The 18,458-nt window shown below is 44.2% G+C and overlaps 1 protein-coding gene across 5 annotated transcripts in view; it reads left to right on the forward strand.

The window, feature by feature from the left end:
* The window catches only part of LOC124116994 (glutamate receptor-interacting protein 1-like), an 81,802-nt gene extending 66,094 nt beyond the window's left edge, over positions 1-15,708 (forward strand). For all 5 annotated transcript variants that reach the window (XM_048401689.1, XM_048401687.1, XM_048401685.1 and 2 more), the window contains exons 9-21: positions 1,176-1,357; positions 2,704-2,913; positions 4,263-4,455; positions 5,184-5,323; positions 6,770-6,847; positions 7,382-7,514; positions 8,932-9,077; positions 9,248-9,389; positions 10,446-10,588; positions 10,822-10,847; positions 12,216-12,378; positions 12,805-13,397; positions 14,453-15,708. In XM_048401689.1, coding sequence (XP_048257646.1) covers positions 1,176-1,357; positions 2,704-2,913; positions 4,263-4,455; positions 5,184-5,323; positions 6,770-6,847; positions 7,382-7,514; positions 8,932-9,077; positions 9,248-9,389; positions 10,446-10,588; positions 10,822-10,847; positions 12,216-12,378; positions 12,805-13,397; positions 14,453-14,653 — 2,350 coding nt within the window. In that variant the 3' untranslated portion in view covers positions 14,654-15,708. The remainder of the gene's footprint in view (positions 1-1,175; positions 1,358-2,703; positions 2,914-4,262; positions 4,456-5,183; positions 5,324-6,769; positions 6,848-7,381; positions 7,515-8,931; positions 9,078-9,247; positions 9,390-10,445; positions 10,589-10,821; positions 10,848-12,215; positions 12,379-12,804; positions 13,398-14,452) is intronic.
* The last annotated feature ends 2,750 nt before the right edge of the window (positions 15,709-18,458 follow it).

Consider the following 18,458-nt stretch of genomic DNA (forward strand, 5'->3'; position numbering starts at 1 on the left):
CACCACAGCATAATGCAGCTACATAACACAGCATAGCACAGCTACACACCACAGCATAGCACAGCTACACACCACAGCATAACACAGCTACACACCACAGTGTAACAGAGCTACACACCACAGCATAACACAGCCACACACCACAGCATAACACAGCTACACACCAGAGCATAGCACAGCTACACACCACAGCATAACACAGCTTCACACCACAGCATAAAGCAGCTACATAACACAGCATAGCACAGCTACACACCAGAGCATAACACAGCATACCACAGCATAACACAGCCTAGCACAGCTACACACCAGAGTATAATGCAGCTACATAACACAGCTACACACCACAGCATAACGCAGCTACATAACACAGCATAGCACAGCTACACACCACAGCATAGCACAGCTACACACCACAGCATAACACAGCTACACACCACAGTGTAACAGAGCTACACACCACAACATAACACAGCCACACACCACAGCATAGCACAGCTACACACCACAGCATAACACAGCTACACACCACAGCATAACGCAGCTACATAACACAGCATAGCACAGCTACACACCACAGCATTACACAGCATAGCAACACAGCTACACACCACAGCATAACACAGCTACACAACATAACATAGCACAGCTACACAACACAGCTACACACCACAGCATAACACAGCTACACACCACAGCATTACATTGCATAGCACCACAGCATAGCACCACAGCATAACACAGCTACACACCACAGCATGACACAGCTACACACCACAGCATTACACAGCTACACACCACAGCATAACATAGCTACACACCACAGTGTTACACAGCTACACACCACAGCATAACACAGCATAGCACCACAGTGTTACACCGCTACATAACACAGCATAGCACCACAACATAACACAGCTACACACCACAGCATAACACAGCTACATGCCACAGCATAGCGCAGCATAGACAAATCCGGGTTTTTTCAAATTTTTACAGAATTACTATGTTATTGTATGGTCAGGCAATTAAACTGAAAATATTAAAAAGGCTCAATTTTCAGTTGACACCCGTACGATCTTAGTACGATCTTAGAAGACTTGTGGTATAAACTGTTTTGAGCTATTTGCAGTGTTTGTAAGGTTTAATGATTCAATGGTGTTTATCCCTTATAGGAGTGGTGCTCTTCATGTTGGGGACCATATTCTGGCAATAGATGGCGCCAGTGTGGAACACATGTCTGTTGCCGAGGCAACCCAGTTAATGAAGTCTGGACCAGAGGAGCAGATCAAGCTGGAGATCCTGCCCGTCACACATCTTGAGTACAAGGCATCGAGGGAGGCGCTGACCAAAACAGGTCACTCAGATTGGTTACTTGTCATCCTTGTTAGAGGTCGCACAAAATGTATCCAGTCAACCATGTTTGATAAATACACGGGACTCATAAAGTAGTACCCACAGGATATTTAGAAAATAACATATGTTCTACGAGGAACAATCTCATCAAAATTAGGTTTTAGTTCTCACTACAGCTAAACAAAGATCTGAGGACATTCTATTACAGGTCACATAACAACGAGCTTTCACGAACTTTGACCGACCAATGAAATGGCTAACAAGAATTCGACATAAGCCAATAAGCTTGGATTAGATTGATGAAAGTTTGATATGATGTGATTCATACTGGGATGTCTTCAGATCATTGTATAGCAGTAGTGAGGACAAAGATCTGATTTTAATGAAACTGTACAAGGAATTATGAATTATCTATACCCAAACTGAATAATGTTTGTAATATTATATCTATATTATATATCTGTTTATTTATATCCATGGTATTTATAATGAGGAATGCAGATAAATGTGAGTTGATAAACTCACAAATCAACAGAAAACAAACATTATACTGCTCAGTGAGAATTACTGAGACTATTTTCACCTAATTCTGTGCCCCGATGGGTAATATTAGGAAAGATTAAATATTTCCATTATAGTCAAGCAAACTCTTTGTGGAAGTAATCTTTGAGATACCTTTATGCCTTCTTTTATCTTCAACAATTATTGAAAGTGGCCTTTTGGTTAAAGTGTTTGTTTGTCAGAACAAATGACCAGGTTCTATTCCCTGTTCTTAGTGGGAAGGGGGGGCACGGGTGGCCCAGTCGTCTAAGGCTCCGCGATTCTCTGTGCAGAGTTGCGCCCCTTTGGCACGCCAGAAACCTATGATTGTGGGTTCGAATCCCGGTTCGCTCCGATTATGTTTCTAGGTTTGTCAGCACAATACCCGTGCTCGTGGGTTTCACCGAAGTGTAAACCTCTGAGACCTGCATCACTCCGGGCTTTCCTCCCACATTAAGCTGACATGCCGTGATATAACTTGAATACTGTTATAAGTGGCGTAAAACCCAACTCACTCACTCACTCTTAGTGGGAAGATAACTCCGGGTGTAGCAGAGCAGGGTAGCATCAACTTGCATGTCATGGAGGTGTTCTCATAATTCTTTGATGTCACCTGAAGTTAACTTCTCTTTTATTATAAACACACTGTCTGTCATCTGTCACAAGGTGTTGCAGACTCCCCGTGATGTTTTAGCCTGCTAACATGTTTTCCTGTTGTTTTAGAAGCTGAGTAAAATATCTCTTGCTGAGTGCAGATGTACTTAACCAGCACCATGTTCAGTCCGTATGTTTAACACGTCTTTCCAGCTCTGGCCAACATCCCCGCTGCCTCCTCCCCCAATCTGCCGCAGTTGCCGCCGTCCATCTCCTCCTTCAATGGCTTTGGGACCCTCCCCACCCGCAGCTACAACACCCTTGGGTCCTCAGCGTCCGCACCCTTCGGCACTCTGCCATCACGGGGCTCGGGGCGCAGCAAGAAGAACTGGACTCGGTCGGACAGAAAGATATCCTCCTGCAGTGAGTAGACCATCACCTAGAACTGCCTTCTTGGTGTAGTGGATAAAGCATCTATCCGGAGACCCCCTCTGTGGTTTAGTGGATAGAGCATCTATCCGGAGACCGCCTCCATGATTTAGTGGATAGAGCATCTATCCGGAGACTGCCTCCATGGTTTAGTGGATAGAGCATCTATCCGGAGACCGCCTCCATGGTGTAGTAGATAGAGCATCTATCCGGAGACTGCCTCCATGATTTAGTGGATAGAGCATCTATCCGGAGACTGCCTCCATGGTTTAGTGGATAGAGCATCTATCCGGAGACCGCCTCCATGGTGTAGTAGATAGAGCATCTATCCGGAGACCGCCTCCATGGTTTAGTGGATAGAGCATCTATCCATAGACCGCTTCCATGGTGTAGTGGATAGAGCATCTATCCGGAGACTGCCTCTGTGGTGTTGTGAATAAAGCATCTATCCGGAGACCCCCTCTGTGGTGTAGTGGATAGAGCATCTATCTGGAGACCGCCTCTGTGGTGTTGTGAATAGAGCATCTATCCGGAGACTGCCTCTGTGGTGTAGTGGATAGAGCATCTATCCGGAGATCGCCTCAGTGGTATAGTATACAGAGCATCTATCCGGAGACTGCCTCAGTGGTGTAGTGGATAGAGCGTCTGCCCAGAGAGCGTAAGGTCGCTGGTTTTATCGTCTGGCCCCGCCATACCAAAAAGCATCAAGGCCAAACATCCAAACCAAACATTCTGGCCAAACATCCAGGCCAAACATCTGGGCCAAACATCCGGCCAAACATCTGGGCTTTCCTAGTCAGTGAATACATTGATTCACTCATCAGATATACGTTTATGTTTTGACCATGTCATAGGAAATATAATTCAAGAGATAGAAATTTTAAAAAAATGTTAACAGTCATTTAAATGTGTTCGACAAATTTCCAGTGAACCAAAATTGACTCTTATCCTACTTGTTATTTTGTGGCGCCAACAGAAAGTCCAGTCTTTCTCCCAGTAGCCAGCAGCCATGTAAAAGTACACGTAAGGTAAAGGTACTGTAACATGCGACCCGTGAAGATCCTAGGTAGAATAGGTCTTCTGCAACCCATACTTGTCTTAAGTGGCGACTAACAGGAGGTGGTCAGGTTGCTGACTTGGTTGATGCAACTTGGTCATCATATCTCAATTGCGTATATCGATGCTCATGATGTCAATCACTGGATTGTCTGGTCCAGACTTGATTATTTACAGACCGCCTCCATACAGCTGGAATACTGCTGAGTGCAGCGTTAAACAACAAACAAACAAACAAACACACAAACTGTAACATGCAGATAAACCAGTGTGTCCTCTTGTTACAGTGTCGATCGCCTCCAACACCACATCCGTCCTGACCGCCAACAACCAGGTGTGTCACCCTGAGGCCACGGAGGTCATGTTGTTCTGTGACAAGAAGGGCCTCGGGATCACACTGGAGGGCGGCGTCTTCTCCACCGCCATCTTGTCCGAGCCCCCTGTCATCGCCTACATCGACCCAAATAGTCCTGCTGAACAGTAAGACCTTGGAAGCTGATTATCTGCTGCTGTTGTTGTTTCAAATATTCAACCCCCCCTCCCCGCCCCTCAAAATATTAAGTAGGAAGGCAAATATTTTAAAAAGTAGGGTGGGAGGAATAGGGAAGGAAACAAGTCTAGAGTAGCCTCCCTTCCATTATAGGTATGGATCTGTTGTGCTTCATTATAATTTGTTGTTTTAAAGTTTTTATTTAAAATTTTAATCAGGTTTTAATTGTATTATTTTAAATAACCTATGTATATTGATCATTGTCGATAGGGACGGTAAAGATGTTTTTTTAAATAAAATTTTATGAATTTTTGGTCAGTGGAATAAAAAACCCACTGCTTTTCAATTTGTTCATATTTTGTTCACATTTCAATTTTCTGGATTCGACAGGATTTGTAAACCACGTCTGGCCTAAGAGGATAATGTAGAATATATTGATAGGATATTTTAAACGTGAAGCAAGGACGGTCTAGTTGTTGAATGCACGACATTTCAGTGGAGTTGTGTCCCTTAGCTGTGCCAGGAGCTGATCTTGGCAAGCATATCACATTCATACTGTTTGTGTACTCTGGTCACTTTCCTCCCATCTTACGTTTGCATGCTGTGATAACTGAAGTACAGTTCAAAACACACACTCAATTATTCCGTACCAGCACTAGACTATGGCACTGTGAGATTGCTATGGCTACCAGTGTCTGACTGCTGAATGTATCTGCAGGTGTGGGGTGATCCAGGAGGGGGATCGGATCCTGACTGTCAACGGCGTGGACCTGTCTGACAAGACCCTGGAGGAGGTGAACCAGTTGCTGAGAGACTCGCGGCCACGGTGTATGATGGAGATAGAGTTTGATGTGGCGGGTGAGAGCATGATGGACTTGCAGTGTTTGTCTAACACTGAAATACTGTAACTCTGGAAAGTTTTGTGTCATAAAATTACTGTAAGTGGCTGACATTGGCCTTAACTGAGTCTGGAAAGTTTTGCGACACACTGTAAACATCACCAAATATCAAAGCTACTTCTGCATGTAGACCGCCCGCCCGGAGAGCGGAAGGTCCAGGGTCTGATCCCCGACCGCGTCATACCAAAAGACGTTAAAAGATGGTACTTGATGTTACCCTGTCTGGCGCTCGGCATTAAGGGGCTAAAACAAGGACTGGTCGGCTCGGAGTCAGTATACTGTGTCTGAGTGGGGTATGGTATCTCAGTGAGCTAGCACTATAAATCGGCATCAGTCCAGACTAGTACAAGCAGCCACACAAACACACACACGTACATGCACGTCCCTATATAAGTGCAATAATCTTGGACGCGACGTTAAACCCCATTTCACCTCACCTCACCTCACTTCTGCATGTGTTATTTTTTATAAATAGGAAGTGACCAATGTTTGAAATAAGTTTAGAACCCAACAAGACAGTCGGGCAGGTGGCCGATGTGTTGCCTGCCCATCTTCAAAGTTACCTGCCAACATTCAGGCATTATTAATATTGAAAAATCGAAAAAACTAAGAGACAAATCATGTCTTGATTCAGCTGAATTAATAAGCAATCTTAAAATTATCTGCCAGACAGTCAGACAGGTTGAGGTATATTTCATGCAGCCCGACAGAAAAGTTACCAGCCACGGGCAGGGGGGCAGGCAGTTATTTCAGACACTGGAAGCGACATGATGAAATGGTAACTCAGTGTCAGTCAGTCATTGTTAGACTACAGATTCTGGTTATTGTATGTTGTTGGTCTGCAGAAACAACAGCGTCATGAAACTATCGCGAGTGTGTTTCACCTGCAGTTTTCGCAGTATTTTTCTCCTCGAAGAACCTTCCAGATTTACAGCATGCAGATATTTACCATTTTAGGATCGTGACTAAGAAATGAGGGGGAAAAGTTATATATAACAAGACAGGTCTTGTTTTTTTCAAACTGTTACATAACAAGACAGATGTTCTTGACAGGGTTAGATCGGGTCCACAGCAACTTGTGCTTGTCGTAAGAGGCAACCAAATGGATCGGTGGTCAGACTTGATGACATGGATGATGTGATATTGTGGATCGGTGCTCATAATATCAATCACTGTAATAATTGTTACAGACTGATATCTACAGGCCAAAGTCATATAGCTGGAATGTTGGACATTAAACAACAAACACGGACACCCATTTCATGCATGCACACACACACGCACGCACACACACACAGGGTCACATAAGTGTTTCTGGGATGAGATAAGAGGATCTGACATTAATTACAAGATGAGGTTATGAAGTTTGTGACATTAACATGATCTGATGTATCTGGGGTTTCAGAATCAGTGACACCAAGTTCTGGAACCTACGTTGTTCGCATTCCCAAGAAGCCCGGCGGCCTCGGCATGACCATCATCGGTAAGTTCAGTAGCCAGGCCGGGCCGGGCCGGGCCGGGGCGGGGCGGGGCGGGGCGGGGCGGGAGACAACAGCCATACAGCTACACTCTACATCAGTCAAGCAGTTGTTTCACTGAAAGGGAATAGTACTGTTAGAATCTCAAACGTAGTATTCTTTTCATCAGGGACTGGTGGGGCACTGGTGGCTCAGTTGTCTAAGGTGGTTCAGTTCGCTGTGCAGAGTTGCATCCCTTTGGTATGCCAGGAACCTATGTGGATCGAATCCCAGATTCTCCCTGATTTAGTTTCTTAGTTTGTATGCTCCGTACCCATGCTCGTGGGTTTCACAAAGTGGTTCAGATCTGAGACCTGCATCACTTCGGGCTTTTCTCCCACATCAAGCTGTGATGCTGTAATATAACTGAAATATAGTGTGAAATGGATTTAACCCAAATCACTCACTCACTCATACTTTATTCATTACATGTAGTTACTTATTGACGTGTACATTTGCCTGGTAAACATTAACATGTATTGGTGGCCTGTCCCAACCAGATTGTCCCACGAGGAGTTGGGTTCAAGACAAGACTTTGACTGATGGGTGTCCCCCGGTTATAGCTCAGGCCCAGCGGAAGCTGGGAGACCAGCTCATCATCACGGGCGTCAGGAAAGGCAGTGTCTCGTACAGGTCAGTGCAGGGTGGACATACTGACAGTCTCAGCTAGTGTGTTACCGTATATGACATACTGACAGTCTTGGCTAGTGTGTTACCGTATATGACATACTGACAGTCTCGGCTAGTGTGTTACCGTATATGACATACTGCCAGTCTTGGCTAGTGTGTTACCGTATATGACATACTGACAGTCTCGGCTAGTGTGTTACCGTATATGACATACTGACAGTCTCGGCTAGTGTGTTACCGTATATGACATACTGACAGTCTCGGCTAGTGTGTTACCGTATATGACATACTGACAGTCTCAGCTGGTGTGTTACTGTATATGACATACTGACAGTCTCAGCTAGTGTGTTACCGTATATGACATACCACCAGTCTCGGCTAGTGTGTTACCGTATATGACTTACTGACAGTCTCAGCTAGTGTGTTACCGTATATGACATACTGACAGTCTCGGCTAGTGTGTTACCGTATATGACATACTGACAGTCTCGGCTAGTGTGTTACCGTATATGACATACTGACAGTCTGACAGAAATATAGATGCATTCACTAGTCTAAATATATATGATCTCAGCTTTCTCATGACTGTGTCATGAGATGACATAAATTAGTGACAACATTGCTGTAAAACGTTATGGCCGGGGAAGATGTGCACATAACCTTGAAGTAGCCACTGTTTGATTACGTCAAGCCCGAGAAAGCATGACAAATTACACATAACACAAGGATTAGTGATGTAGTATGGTACATCCATTTTTACGATATTGAGTGTGTTCAAAGATTGTTGTCGTGTGGAAAATGGGCTTCACACATTGTACCCATATGGGGAGTCGAACCCAGGTCTTCTGCATGACGAGCAAACGCTTTAACCACTAGGCTACCCCACCGCCCAGGGTGGTCAGACCACCGTCATATGTAGCAGGAATATCGCTCAGTGTGGCGTAAAACAACAAGCAAACAAATAGTATGGGCAGACAGTTGTGGAGTCTTTAATCCAAGAGCACAGTTGTAGTGCTGACATACCAAGGCTCACAGAGTTGATCTGATTAACAGCTTCGACCAACAGGGATGTAGCTGTCCAATTCACCCAAAAAGACCCCTGCATATTTGACCAACTTGTCACAGCAAAACCATTTACTCAGTGGTGGATTTACCTTAGGCTGTGGGGCGGTCGGGTAGCCTAGTGGTTAAAGCGTTCGCTCGTCACGCCGAAGACCGGGGTTCGATTCCCGACATGGGTACAATGTGTGGAGCCCATTTCTGGTGTCCCCCGCCATGAAATTGCTGGAATATTGCTAAAAGCAGCATAAAACCATACTCACTCACTCACTCACTACCTTAGGCTGTAGTGTCCACAACAAAAGATGTCACTCCTTCATGATTCCTTCTAACCACAAGTGTGTATGTCTGTCGTCTGTAGATGCGGCTCAGTGCAGCCGGGGGACAAGCTCTTGGCCGTCAATGACGTCCGCATGGACAACTGCTCTGTCGAGGATGCTCTAGTCCTTCTGGAGTCCTCCGAGGACATCATCAAACTGAAGCTCAAGAGGGAAGACCCTTACGCAGGTAACTCTCAAGGAATTCCATCACCTCCGTGGCTTAGTGGTTGATAAAAAGGTTGTCTGTTCGAGAATTTTCCTGAAGTACTTTTGTCATGAATTTCTGCCCAAAATCCACATACGAGATGATGGTGTAATCTATAAAGGGAGATAATCATGTCGTATCATCCGTTACAGAGGACAACACAGAAGGCTGCGTGACGTACACGGTGGAGCTGCAGAGACACGGGGGACCCCTGGGGGTGACCATCACCGGCACCGAGGACCCACTAGACCCCATCGTCATCTCCGATCTCGTCGAAGGGGGACTCGCAGAGAAGTAGGTCAATTAGTACAGTTTACAGAATAAATGCATGGAGAAATTATTGATAACACTATTTCAATGGAGATGCAAGACGATCTCCGCGCCAAGATGGTAGTTACTATGAATGATTAACATTGTCTTATGATGATGCTGTAAGACTGCTTTATGGAACAGGGTTCAGAACCCGTTCCACAGAGTGATCACAGCACTACGACTGTCATTAGTCTATGTTAAAATATGGGAGTTACGATCGTCTGAGCGCTATGATAGCTTTGTGGAATCGTAACTTGGTGTGTCTATTTAATAGAAGTGATATGGGCCCCGTGCATCTTCCTGAGGCAAGGGCATTTACTGACTACAAAAGTCCAGTTTCCACCCTAGCCGAGCTAGACTGGAACTTCTGGGCTCGATCATAGCACCACCAGTAACTATTACGAGTTTTGTTCTTTCTACGTCCGATCTATTGACCTATCAGATTCTTCCTCTCATATGACTTACATTTGCTTCAAACAAAATGGCTGCACCCACTAAAGACGATCTGATCGATGATCAAGATCTTTTTTGTTATAAAACGGGTGCATCAAATCTCCTGAGCACCTTGATTAAAAATATGAAAAGATTTGGAGTACCACCGAATTGGCACTACACATGTTCTGCATATCCTGCAAGCCACCAAAATCTGCATGGCAGTTTACGACTGAATGTTGATTTCGTTACACAATTTTTTTTTGACTATGCATTGACTCGTTAGTCCAGCCAAAATATAACGCCATCATTCCAGTCTAGTTCCACAGTGGAAAGTGGACAGTGGACAGTTCCCATGGGTATTTCAGGCCTCCACATCTCATTCCAGTCTAGTTTCGCAAGTGTGGAAAGTGGACTTTTATAGTCTGTGAACTCCCTTGCATGGGGAAGATTGTTCCCGTGGGTATTTCAGGCCTCCACCAGCCTGTGAATTCCCAATGATGGAAGCTCAGAATATATGTAAATAAAGGAGTGTTGTTTAACTTCTTTCCAGCTGTATAGTACATAGATCGGCAACTACATAATAATGTGTATTTGGTTCATCAGGACAGGTGCTATTCACATTGGTGATCGTCTTTTGGCCATCAACGGGAAACTGACCCGAGCGAAACCTTTGTCTGTGGCGATCAACATGTTGCAGATGGCCGGAGATATCGTCACTCTCAAGATAGCCAGGCCCATTCTGATTGGTGAGAATGATGTTATGGTGTGCAAATAAAGTAGAGCAATAGATTATCATGGGAAGATCGCTCTTAAAATATTTTTGAAGATGTTTATAAAAGTCTAGCTGCATGTCGAGTATTTCATTTCATTTTACATAGTGTTTGGTAAAGAATTCAGACTGTATTCTTGTATCCCCAAATAGTCTGTCTAATTTATATCATTTTACTCATATCATAGACATGTTTTATCTGCCTTTCAGGATCTAAACATCGATTGCTGCAACTGGTAAGTCTTTAAGGGATGACATATATTACAAAAACGTTGTCCACCAGTCATGAGGGAGACATGGGTCGATGTACCCTGTCATGTTAGTTAACATGTTAAAATGGAAGACTGACTACCGGTAGTCTAGATATGTACCCATATACAGCACTTGTTACATTTGACCACCTTCTTTAGGGCATTGTGTATTCATAGCTTTCGGCCATGGGAGATGTGCCAATTAACTCTTGTCAGAGGGGTACACAAAGTACGTGATCTGGACTACCAGTTGTCAGACTTCCATTTTGGGGAAGCCTCGGGTTAGTGGGTTAGATCACTGACTTTGTGTGCTGGCAATTAGGTGCCTCACTCTGAGAGTGTGGGCTCGAATCCCAGATGGGATTCAACCAAAATTAGTACTATAATGTGTACTTTGATAAGAAAGTGTAATCCCAAATAATGGGATTTGTTAGTCAGACACAGTTTACTGGACGTTCGAACTCGTAGGTAGGATTAGCTTCCGTCTTATTTAACCTAGCTCATGAAACTGCTGACTTGCCTCAGGTGAGCGAATAAAAAATAGTCTTTTGGGCCAGTAAATGTTCTTAATCTCGCAACAGTTTCCTCTCAAAAGTTATCCAGTCATGATTGAAGTGATCGAGCGCAAGGTTTTTGTTTGTCAGATATTCCAGCTATATCACAATTGCATTAAAATCAGATCTTGACTCCGATATGATGACTCTCTACGTGAAGATCTGAAGACACCTGCATAGAGGGTAGTATCAGGTGAAACCTGGGTAAACTTTAACCACCCAATGAAAATAAGAGATGCTTGTGTTCTTGAGCCAATCAGATGTTGGATTTCTAAGACGATTTGGCTTCATTTCTTTGCCACCTTGATTTGCTACTTTATATGGTTATTCAAAAAAACAAACACAGAACACAAATATTCCGTAAATAGTACACTCTTTAGGGTGTATGTGCCATGGCACACAGAAACGACAAGGTGAATAAAATATCCACAGTGATATAATGGTGCTGCCTTTAGAGTGTATGTGTAATACAGGATGATTTACTTTGTCCACAATATACAGAAACCAGATATGAGAATTTAGAGGTCTTGCTGCTGATTGGCTTCCTCTAGAGGAATCATCAGATCTTCAAGCAGAGAGATCATATCGGAGTAAAAAATAAGATTTTGAGGAGATTGGCGATATCTCAGCAGGCTGTATGCTACTGAATCTGATTCTGGCCAACTAGTGGTTGATATTATGAGCAACAACCCACGCTGTCAGGAAACTATGACTGCCATCAACCAATTCATTGAGCCTATGGAACTGATTCAAAATGTGCTGCCTCTTCAGACAATACTCTCTATGTTGTTGATTCCAGTACGAGGGGGAGGATATGAAGCCGGCGACGCCCATCCCCAGCGTGGACAGTGCTCTTGAGTCCTGGGATAGCTCCGGGCAGGACATTGGTCACAGTCATCTCAATGGTAACTCTCAGCCACTGGTAGTCGCAGTACCGCAACCCAGGAACAAGAAAATGATGGGTAAATGTAGTATCTTTCGTATCAGCTTTTACCCGTGAAGATCCGGGGTAGAATAGGTCTTCAGCAACCCATGCTTGCCGTAAAAGGCGTTTGTGCTTGTCGTAAGAGGCAACTAACGGGATCGGGTGGTCAGACTCTCTGTGTCATCGTATCCCAATTGCGTAGATCGATACTCATGATGTCAATCACGGGATTGTCTGGTCCAGACTTGAATATTTGATTAATTACAGACTGCTGTCATGTAGCTGGAATACTGGTGAGTGCGGCAATAAACAACAACAAACAAACTAACAAATTATATCAGCTTTAGAATTGCGGAAAATTTCTTCCGTACCCTTGATTGTTATTTTTCATGATATGATATTCTATTTGAATACTGATATTTCTGTCTTGGTGCAGACCTCAGATTTAGTGTCATTTCTTCAGACTTGATGCGACCAATGTCGACAGACTCAGCCGGAGTCCTGGAGGGCAGTGGGGAAGGAATGGCCGACATGCACATGTCAGATGAAGACTGGGATGACGACTCGGGCAGCAACTGTTCCAGCTTCGAACCCGACGAGTGGGCCAAAACGCTGGCCGACTTCGAGAAGGGGTCAGGCTCCGAGATGTTGCGACAGATCGGACTAAGTCTTCGTGAACGCAGCTGTGCCAGTTTGGATCGTCGGTCACGTGCGTCGGACGACGATGTAAGGAAGCCAAGATCCCAGAGTGCTTGTCGTATGAACCGGAGTGCCATGTCGCAGGATTGTATCAGCCGGTATAACAACTCGGGGGTGAAGTCGCGGTCCAAGGAGTCGTTGCCGGCGTCGCGCACCTTCCAGGAACACATGCAGACGATCTTCACCCCGATGCCGATACAGCTGCATCGAGTGACGGTGGAGAAAGACAGCGCCGTGGAGGACTTCGGATTCAGTCTGTCGGACGGCATGTATGAGAAGGGCGTGTTTATCAGTGCTGTGAGGCAGGGTAGTGCTGCTCAAAGGGCTGGACTCAAGATGTATGATCGGATCTTACAGGTGAGTTGGGACTGAGATCTTCAGATTTAGATGAATGTTGGAGGGTGATCAGGGTGGGGTTGAGGGTGTGGGTGGGGTTTCAGAGGTTGATCAAGGATTGATGAAACAGGGCTGAGGGTTGAAGGTGATGAGGGGGGTTGAGGGTGTGGGTGGGGTTCAAGAGGTTGATCAAGGATTGATGAAACAGGCCTAAGGGTTGAAGGTGATGAGGAGTGTTCAGGGTTTGGGTGGGGTTCAAGAGGTTGATCAAGGATTGATGAAACAGGCCTAAGGGTTGAAGGCGATAAGAGGAAAAATTGGGATGAGTGTTGGAGTGACAGGGGTAAGGGGGGCTTTTAGAGGTTGATCCAGGATTTATTGAGCAAGGATAAGTGTTGGAGGTAGTGAGGGGGTAAGGGGGGCTTTTAGAGGTTGATCCAGTATTTATGAAACAGGGTTGAGGGTTGGGATGCTCATTTTTCCCAAATCTCAAAGTGAGCAGAAACAAACATCAAACTGGGACAGAGTGGGTGATGGAGTAAGGGGATGAGGTTTCAGAAACTGATTCAGGATTTTGGAAAGGATGGGAATGAGTATACTCACTATACCCAAGTGAACACACACATTAAATGGTTAGACCTTGCTTGGGGGTGCAAACCCTTCCCCAGACGGATCTGCAAGGGGTTCGTGAGTGTGTGGATTGTGGTATGGTGGCCAAGGGAAATCCAGGGCCCCGTTCCACAAAGCCATCGCAGCGCTAAGGTGATCGTTACTCCCATACTTAAAATTAAATTTATGGCTGAAGTAGCACTATAATCACTTTGTCAACACTGCAAAGCATTTTGGTATGTCTGAACCATGAGCAGCCTAACACGACAGCAATATGACACCTATGTCACCATAGTCTTTTCTTCATATGGGTTACGGATTGTTTAGAGTGGTGACAAATGTGAAGTAGTATTCATTTTCTGCAAGATTTGTGATTAAAACATCTATGATAAGCAGGTCTGTTTTGTAGACCGCTTCCATGCAGGTTTGATGTTTGATGTGAAGGTTTGTTTGTATTGTGGATGCAGGTGAACCGTGTGAAGACGAGGGACTTCGACTGCTGTCTGACCGTGCCGCTGATTGCCGAGGCAGGCAACAGGCTTCACATGGTTGTGTGTAGAAACCCGCTGCTGAGACAGAAGCTGAACCAGAAGGAGTTGTACGTGACAGAGACACCCACTGCCGCCAACACCACGCAGTCTAGTGGCTTGTCTTGCAAGACAGTGTAACCATGGCAACAGGTTTTGCAAACTGTGACTGCAGTACTCATTGCTGTGGCAGTGAGAGAATTTAGTTAACGTCTTCCAATGCATCGGCTATATGGAACTTTTGCAAAAAATGTTCAGCCTGTCTAGTGGCTTGATCTGAAAAACCATGTAACCATGGCAACATGACAGTCTATTTACCTGTGACATCTCATAGCTATGGCAGCAACATAATCTAGTGAAGCATCTTCCCACTGCTTTGATCATATGTAACAATTGCTGTAAGATTCTCTGGTGATACAACCTGCAATATTCTGAAACCATTTGTTACCATGGCAACATGGAAATCTAGTGACATATTCAGAGTAATCGTTGTTACTATGGCAACAGGAGCCTACTAAGCCCCCTGAAAAGCTGTGGAACAAAGTGTAACTACAGACACAGTACAACTATTGCAATGAGGGCAAGGTAGTTTGTCAGGCAATACAATCCAATGACAGTTGTGTGATGAGAAGTTGCCATAGCAACATAACGTCTTCAAGAAACAAGTCCAGCAACCCGATATGATCGTGACATTATTATGGTCTAGTCACAGATACGCAAAAACAGGGTAACCACGGCAATGTTCATGAAGAGCCTAGTCCTGCAAGATGATGTGTCACCATGACAACAGTCAGGAGTCCAAGTTCATCAGCATTATATGCGTTCCCTGCTTCCCATAAGTGACATATGGAGACATCACGACAGTGCTCTTGCCATAGAAGGATTTAAAATCAGCCCAAGTGGGCAGCATGCATCATGCAGTAGGTATTAATGGCCTCAAGTCTCCAAATTAAATGTTTTAAATCCCCATTCAGTAAGGATAAAATTTATGAATGAAAAACTTCTTTATTGCATTGATCGTCCATAAATCTTATCCATACTTAGAACTCCAACTTCTTATTGCCTCTCGGAGGCACAGGTGGCCCAGTCGTCTAAGGCGCTGGGATTTGCTGTGCAGAGTTACGTCCCTTGGGCACACCAGGAACCTATGATTGTGGGTTCGAATCCTGGTTCGCTCCAATTATGTTTCTGGATTTGTCAGCACCATACCCGTGCTCGTGGGTTCACCGAAGTGGTAAATGTCTGAGACCTGCATCACTTCAGGCTTTCTTCCCACATTAAACTGACACGTCGTGATGTAACTGGAATACTGTTAAAAAAAAACAGTATCATATGGCCGGCCCCTAAGCTGATACAGTTTCCACAATAATGCGGACTAATTATGATGTATATATTATTTTGTCAAGAGCAGTCGTCATGAAATGTCAGTTATGTTGTTTCCATTTGTGTAAAACAAGGTTACTCCAGTGAGCCACTTGATATCGTGAAGAGTTTTGGTTGCTTACTGTATCAAGACTTCGTCACACAGACAGAGGTAGCATCGCTATTGATGAAAAGCTGACATCCTGACATTTCCTTGGATGTGTTTAAGACGTTTTTCTATGTTTGTATCTTGTCAGACCTGTTTTACCTCGTGTGTTTGTGTTTGTGATGTAGATCATGTTTCTTCGTATTATGTATAGATGATAATTTCACAGCCTTGAAAAACCTCAAACAAAATTTTTAAGGCCAGACAAAATTTGTTCCTGTTTTCCAGATGTATTTTGAATATGTGACCAAAAAGATGTCCAAAATGACATATACTTTCATTGAAAAATATGCTTGATTTTGATATGTTTTTGTTTCAATCGATCAAGGGCTCTTTTCAGTACAACAACCATCCCTTCATGGTGGTATGTGGAGCCAATATCTCTGATAGAAGATGGTACAATGTGTGAAGCCCATTTCTGGTGTCCCCTGTCGTGTTATTGCTGGAATATTGCTAAAAGCAGCGTAAAACCATACTCACTCACTCACGGATAGAAGATGAATTCAAACTTCAACTTTAAATCTTTTTTGGGGTAATTCACCATGAATCGGCGCTTATGTTTTTTAAAAGACAAAATGTATATGTTTTCATTTTGACACCCAAAATCCATAAACAGGAATGAATTTGGTCTGGCCAGAGTACTGTAAGCCTCAAGTCTGTGTTCAAGGCTTCTGTCTGAGAGCCCTGTTACTTCTCTCATCTCAACCGTTTCCGGTGTGAAAGCTCTGCATCCCTCTCAGCATCCCGATGACCGCCACATTTGTTTGTTTTCCTCATCAGTTCTGTGTTTAGCTCCACTGGTTCAAGATTCAAGACTTTTCTAAGATCTAAGACCTATTTTTCAGAACACTGCCCCAGTTTTGTGTTGGTTATTGTACCTGGGCGTTGAGAGACCTACTCGATGTTTTTTACATGAAACATTTACAGAGTGATAATAACATTTTGAAAATTGTACGTGTTACCATTTGAAACCATCAGTATTAAATACCAGTGAGATGTTAGCCCATATTTGACAATGTGAGATGTTTGTGTTTCTCCAGCATGTCCACTGAGGGCAGTGTGAATTATATGCCCTTCTATCGAAGTGTACTAGGATTTTAATTTTCGTTTTCGAACAGTTTAAAATCTATTACGTATGTCATGATTTAGAAGAATGAGCAAAAGTTTGTTGAGGGTATAGAACTTGGTAACACGCAAGTGATATTTGCATACGTAATCTCACCGTAACAACATGTGCAGAGTGGTCTAATGGTCTGGATCTGGTGTCCGAGATACCATTTAATCTGTGTTCAAGAACCGTGGGGCGGTCGGGTAGCCTAGTGGTTAAAGTGTTTGTTCGTTACGCCGAAGACCCAGGTTCAACTCCCGACATGGGTACTATGTGTGAAGCCCATTTCTGGTGTCCCCCGCCGTGATATTGCTGGAATATTGCTAAAAGCTACGTAAAACCATACTCACTCACTCACTCACTCAGTAACTGATTTGGGAACAGCAAGTTATTTAGCTACTGGTCAAGCTGCCTTCACATGTCTGAATATTTCTCATAATATTAGATTCTTTGTTTCTATATTTTATTGTAGTAGACTACACTGTCTTAATACTCAGGATGAGAATCTCTGCACTCTCCATGACCACCTGCATAATTCCGTGGTTTTGAGATCATTCAACAGTCAATTCTGTGAAATGCTTTGTTTGATCACAGGCTGGTTGACTGACTCTGAACTCTGTGCTAATATATAGGTTAACAGAGCTCGCAGGAAACGGGGGCACGGGTGGCCCAGTCGTCTAAGGCGCCGCGATTCTCTGTGCAGCATTGCGTCCCCTGGGCACGCCAGAAACCTATGATTGTGGGTTCGAATCCCGTGGGTTTCACCGAAGTGATAAATGTCCGAGACCGGCATCACTTCGGGCTTTCCTCCAACATTAAGCTGACACGCCGTGATATAACTGGAATACTGTTGAAAGCGGCGTTAAACCTAACTCACTCACTCACTCTCAGGAAACTGTTACAGTGACTGCTGAGAGACCCAATTGCCAGCATGCTCTGAAGTATTAGGGAGAATAAAGAGAGATTATAGGCTCTCTGAGTCACCACATACCTCATTGTACATACACCATCGTATGAAATCATAGCAATGTATTGCTCCACTTCTACTATCTTACATCAAGATAGCCCTGATGCTCCCTCACAGCAACGAACGTTGTGATAGGATTCAGTCATCTTGTAGTGACCTCCACAAGCTTAGTCTGTATTTATTTGAAAGAAGATCGATTTGTCTGTATGGCCACTGTTACTGTTTTTGACACAGCAGCCAAGGTAGTGTACTCAAACCCTTCATGTTTACGGGTTCATAACTCATATGATCCGTGGAGATCTGGGTTAGAATTGGTCTTCAGCTACCCATGCTTGCCGTAGGA

This window comes from Haliotis rufescens, unplaced genomic scaffold (assembly GCF_023055435.1).
Source record: "Haliotis rufescens isolate VD_foot unplaced genomic scaffold, xgHalRufe1.0.p SCAF_23, whole genome shotgun sequence".
NCBI lineage: Eukaryota > Metazoa > Mollusca > Gastropoda > Lepetellida > Haliotidae > Haliotis > Haliotis rufescens.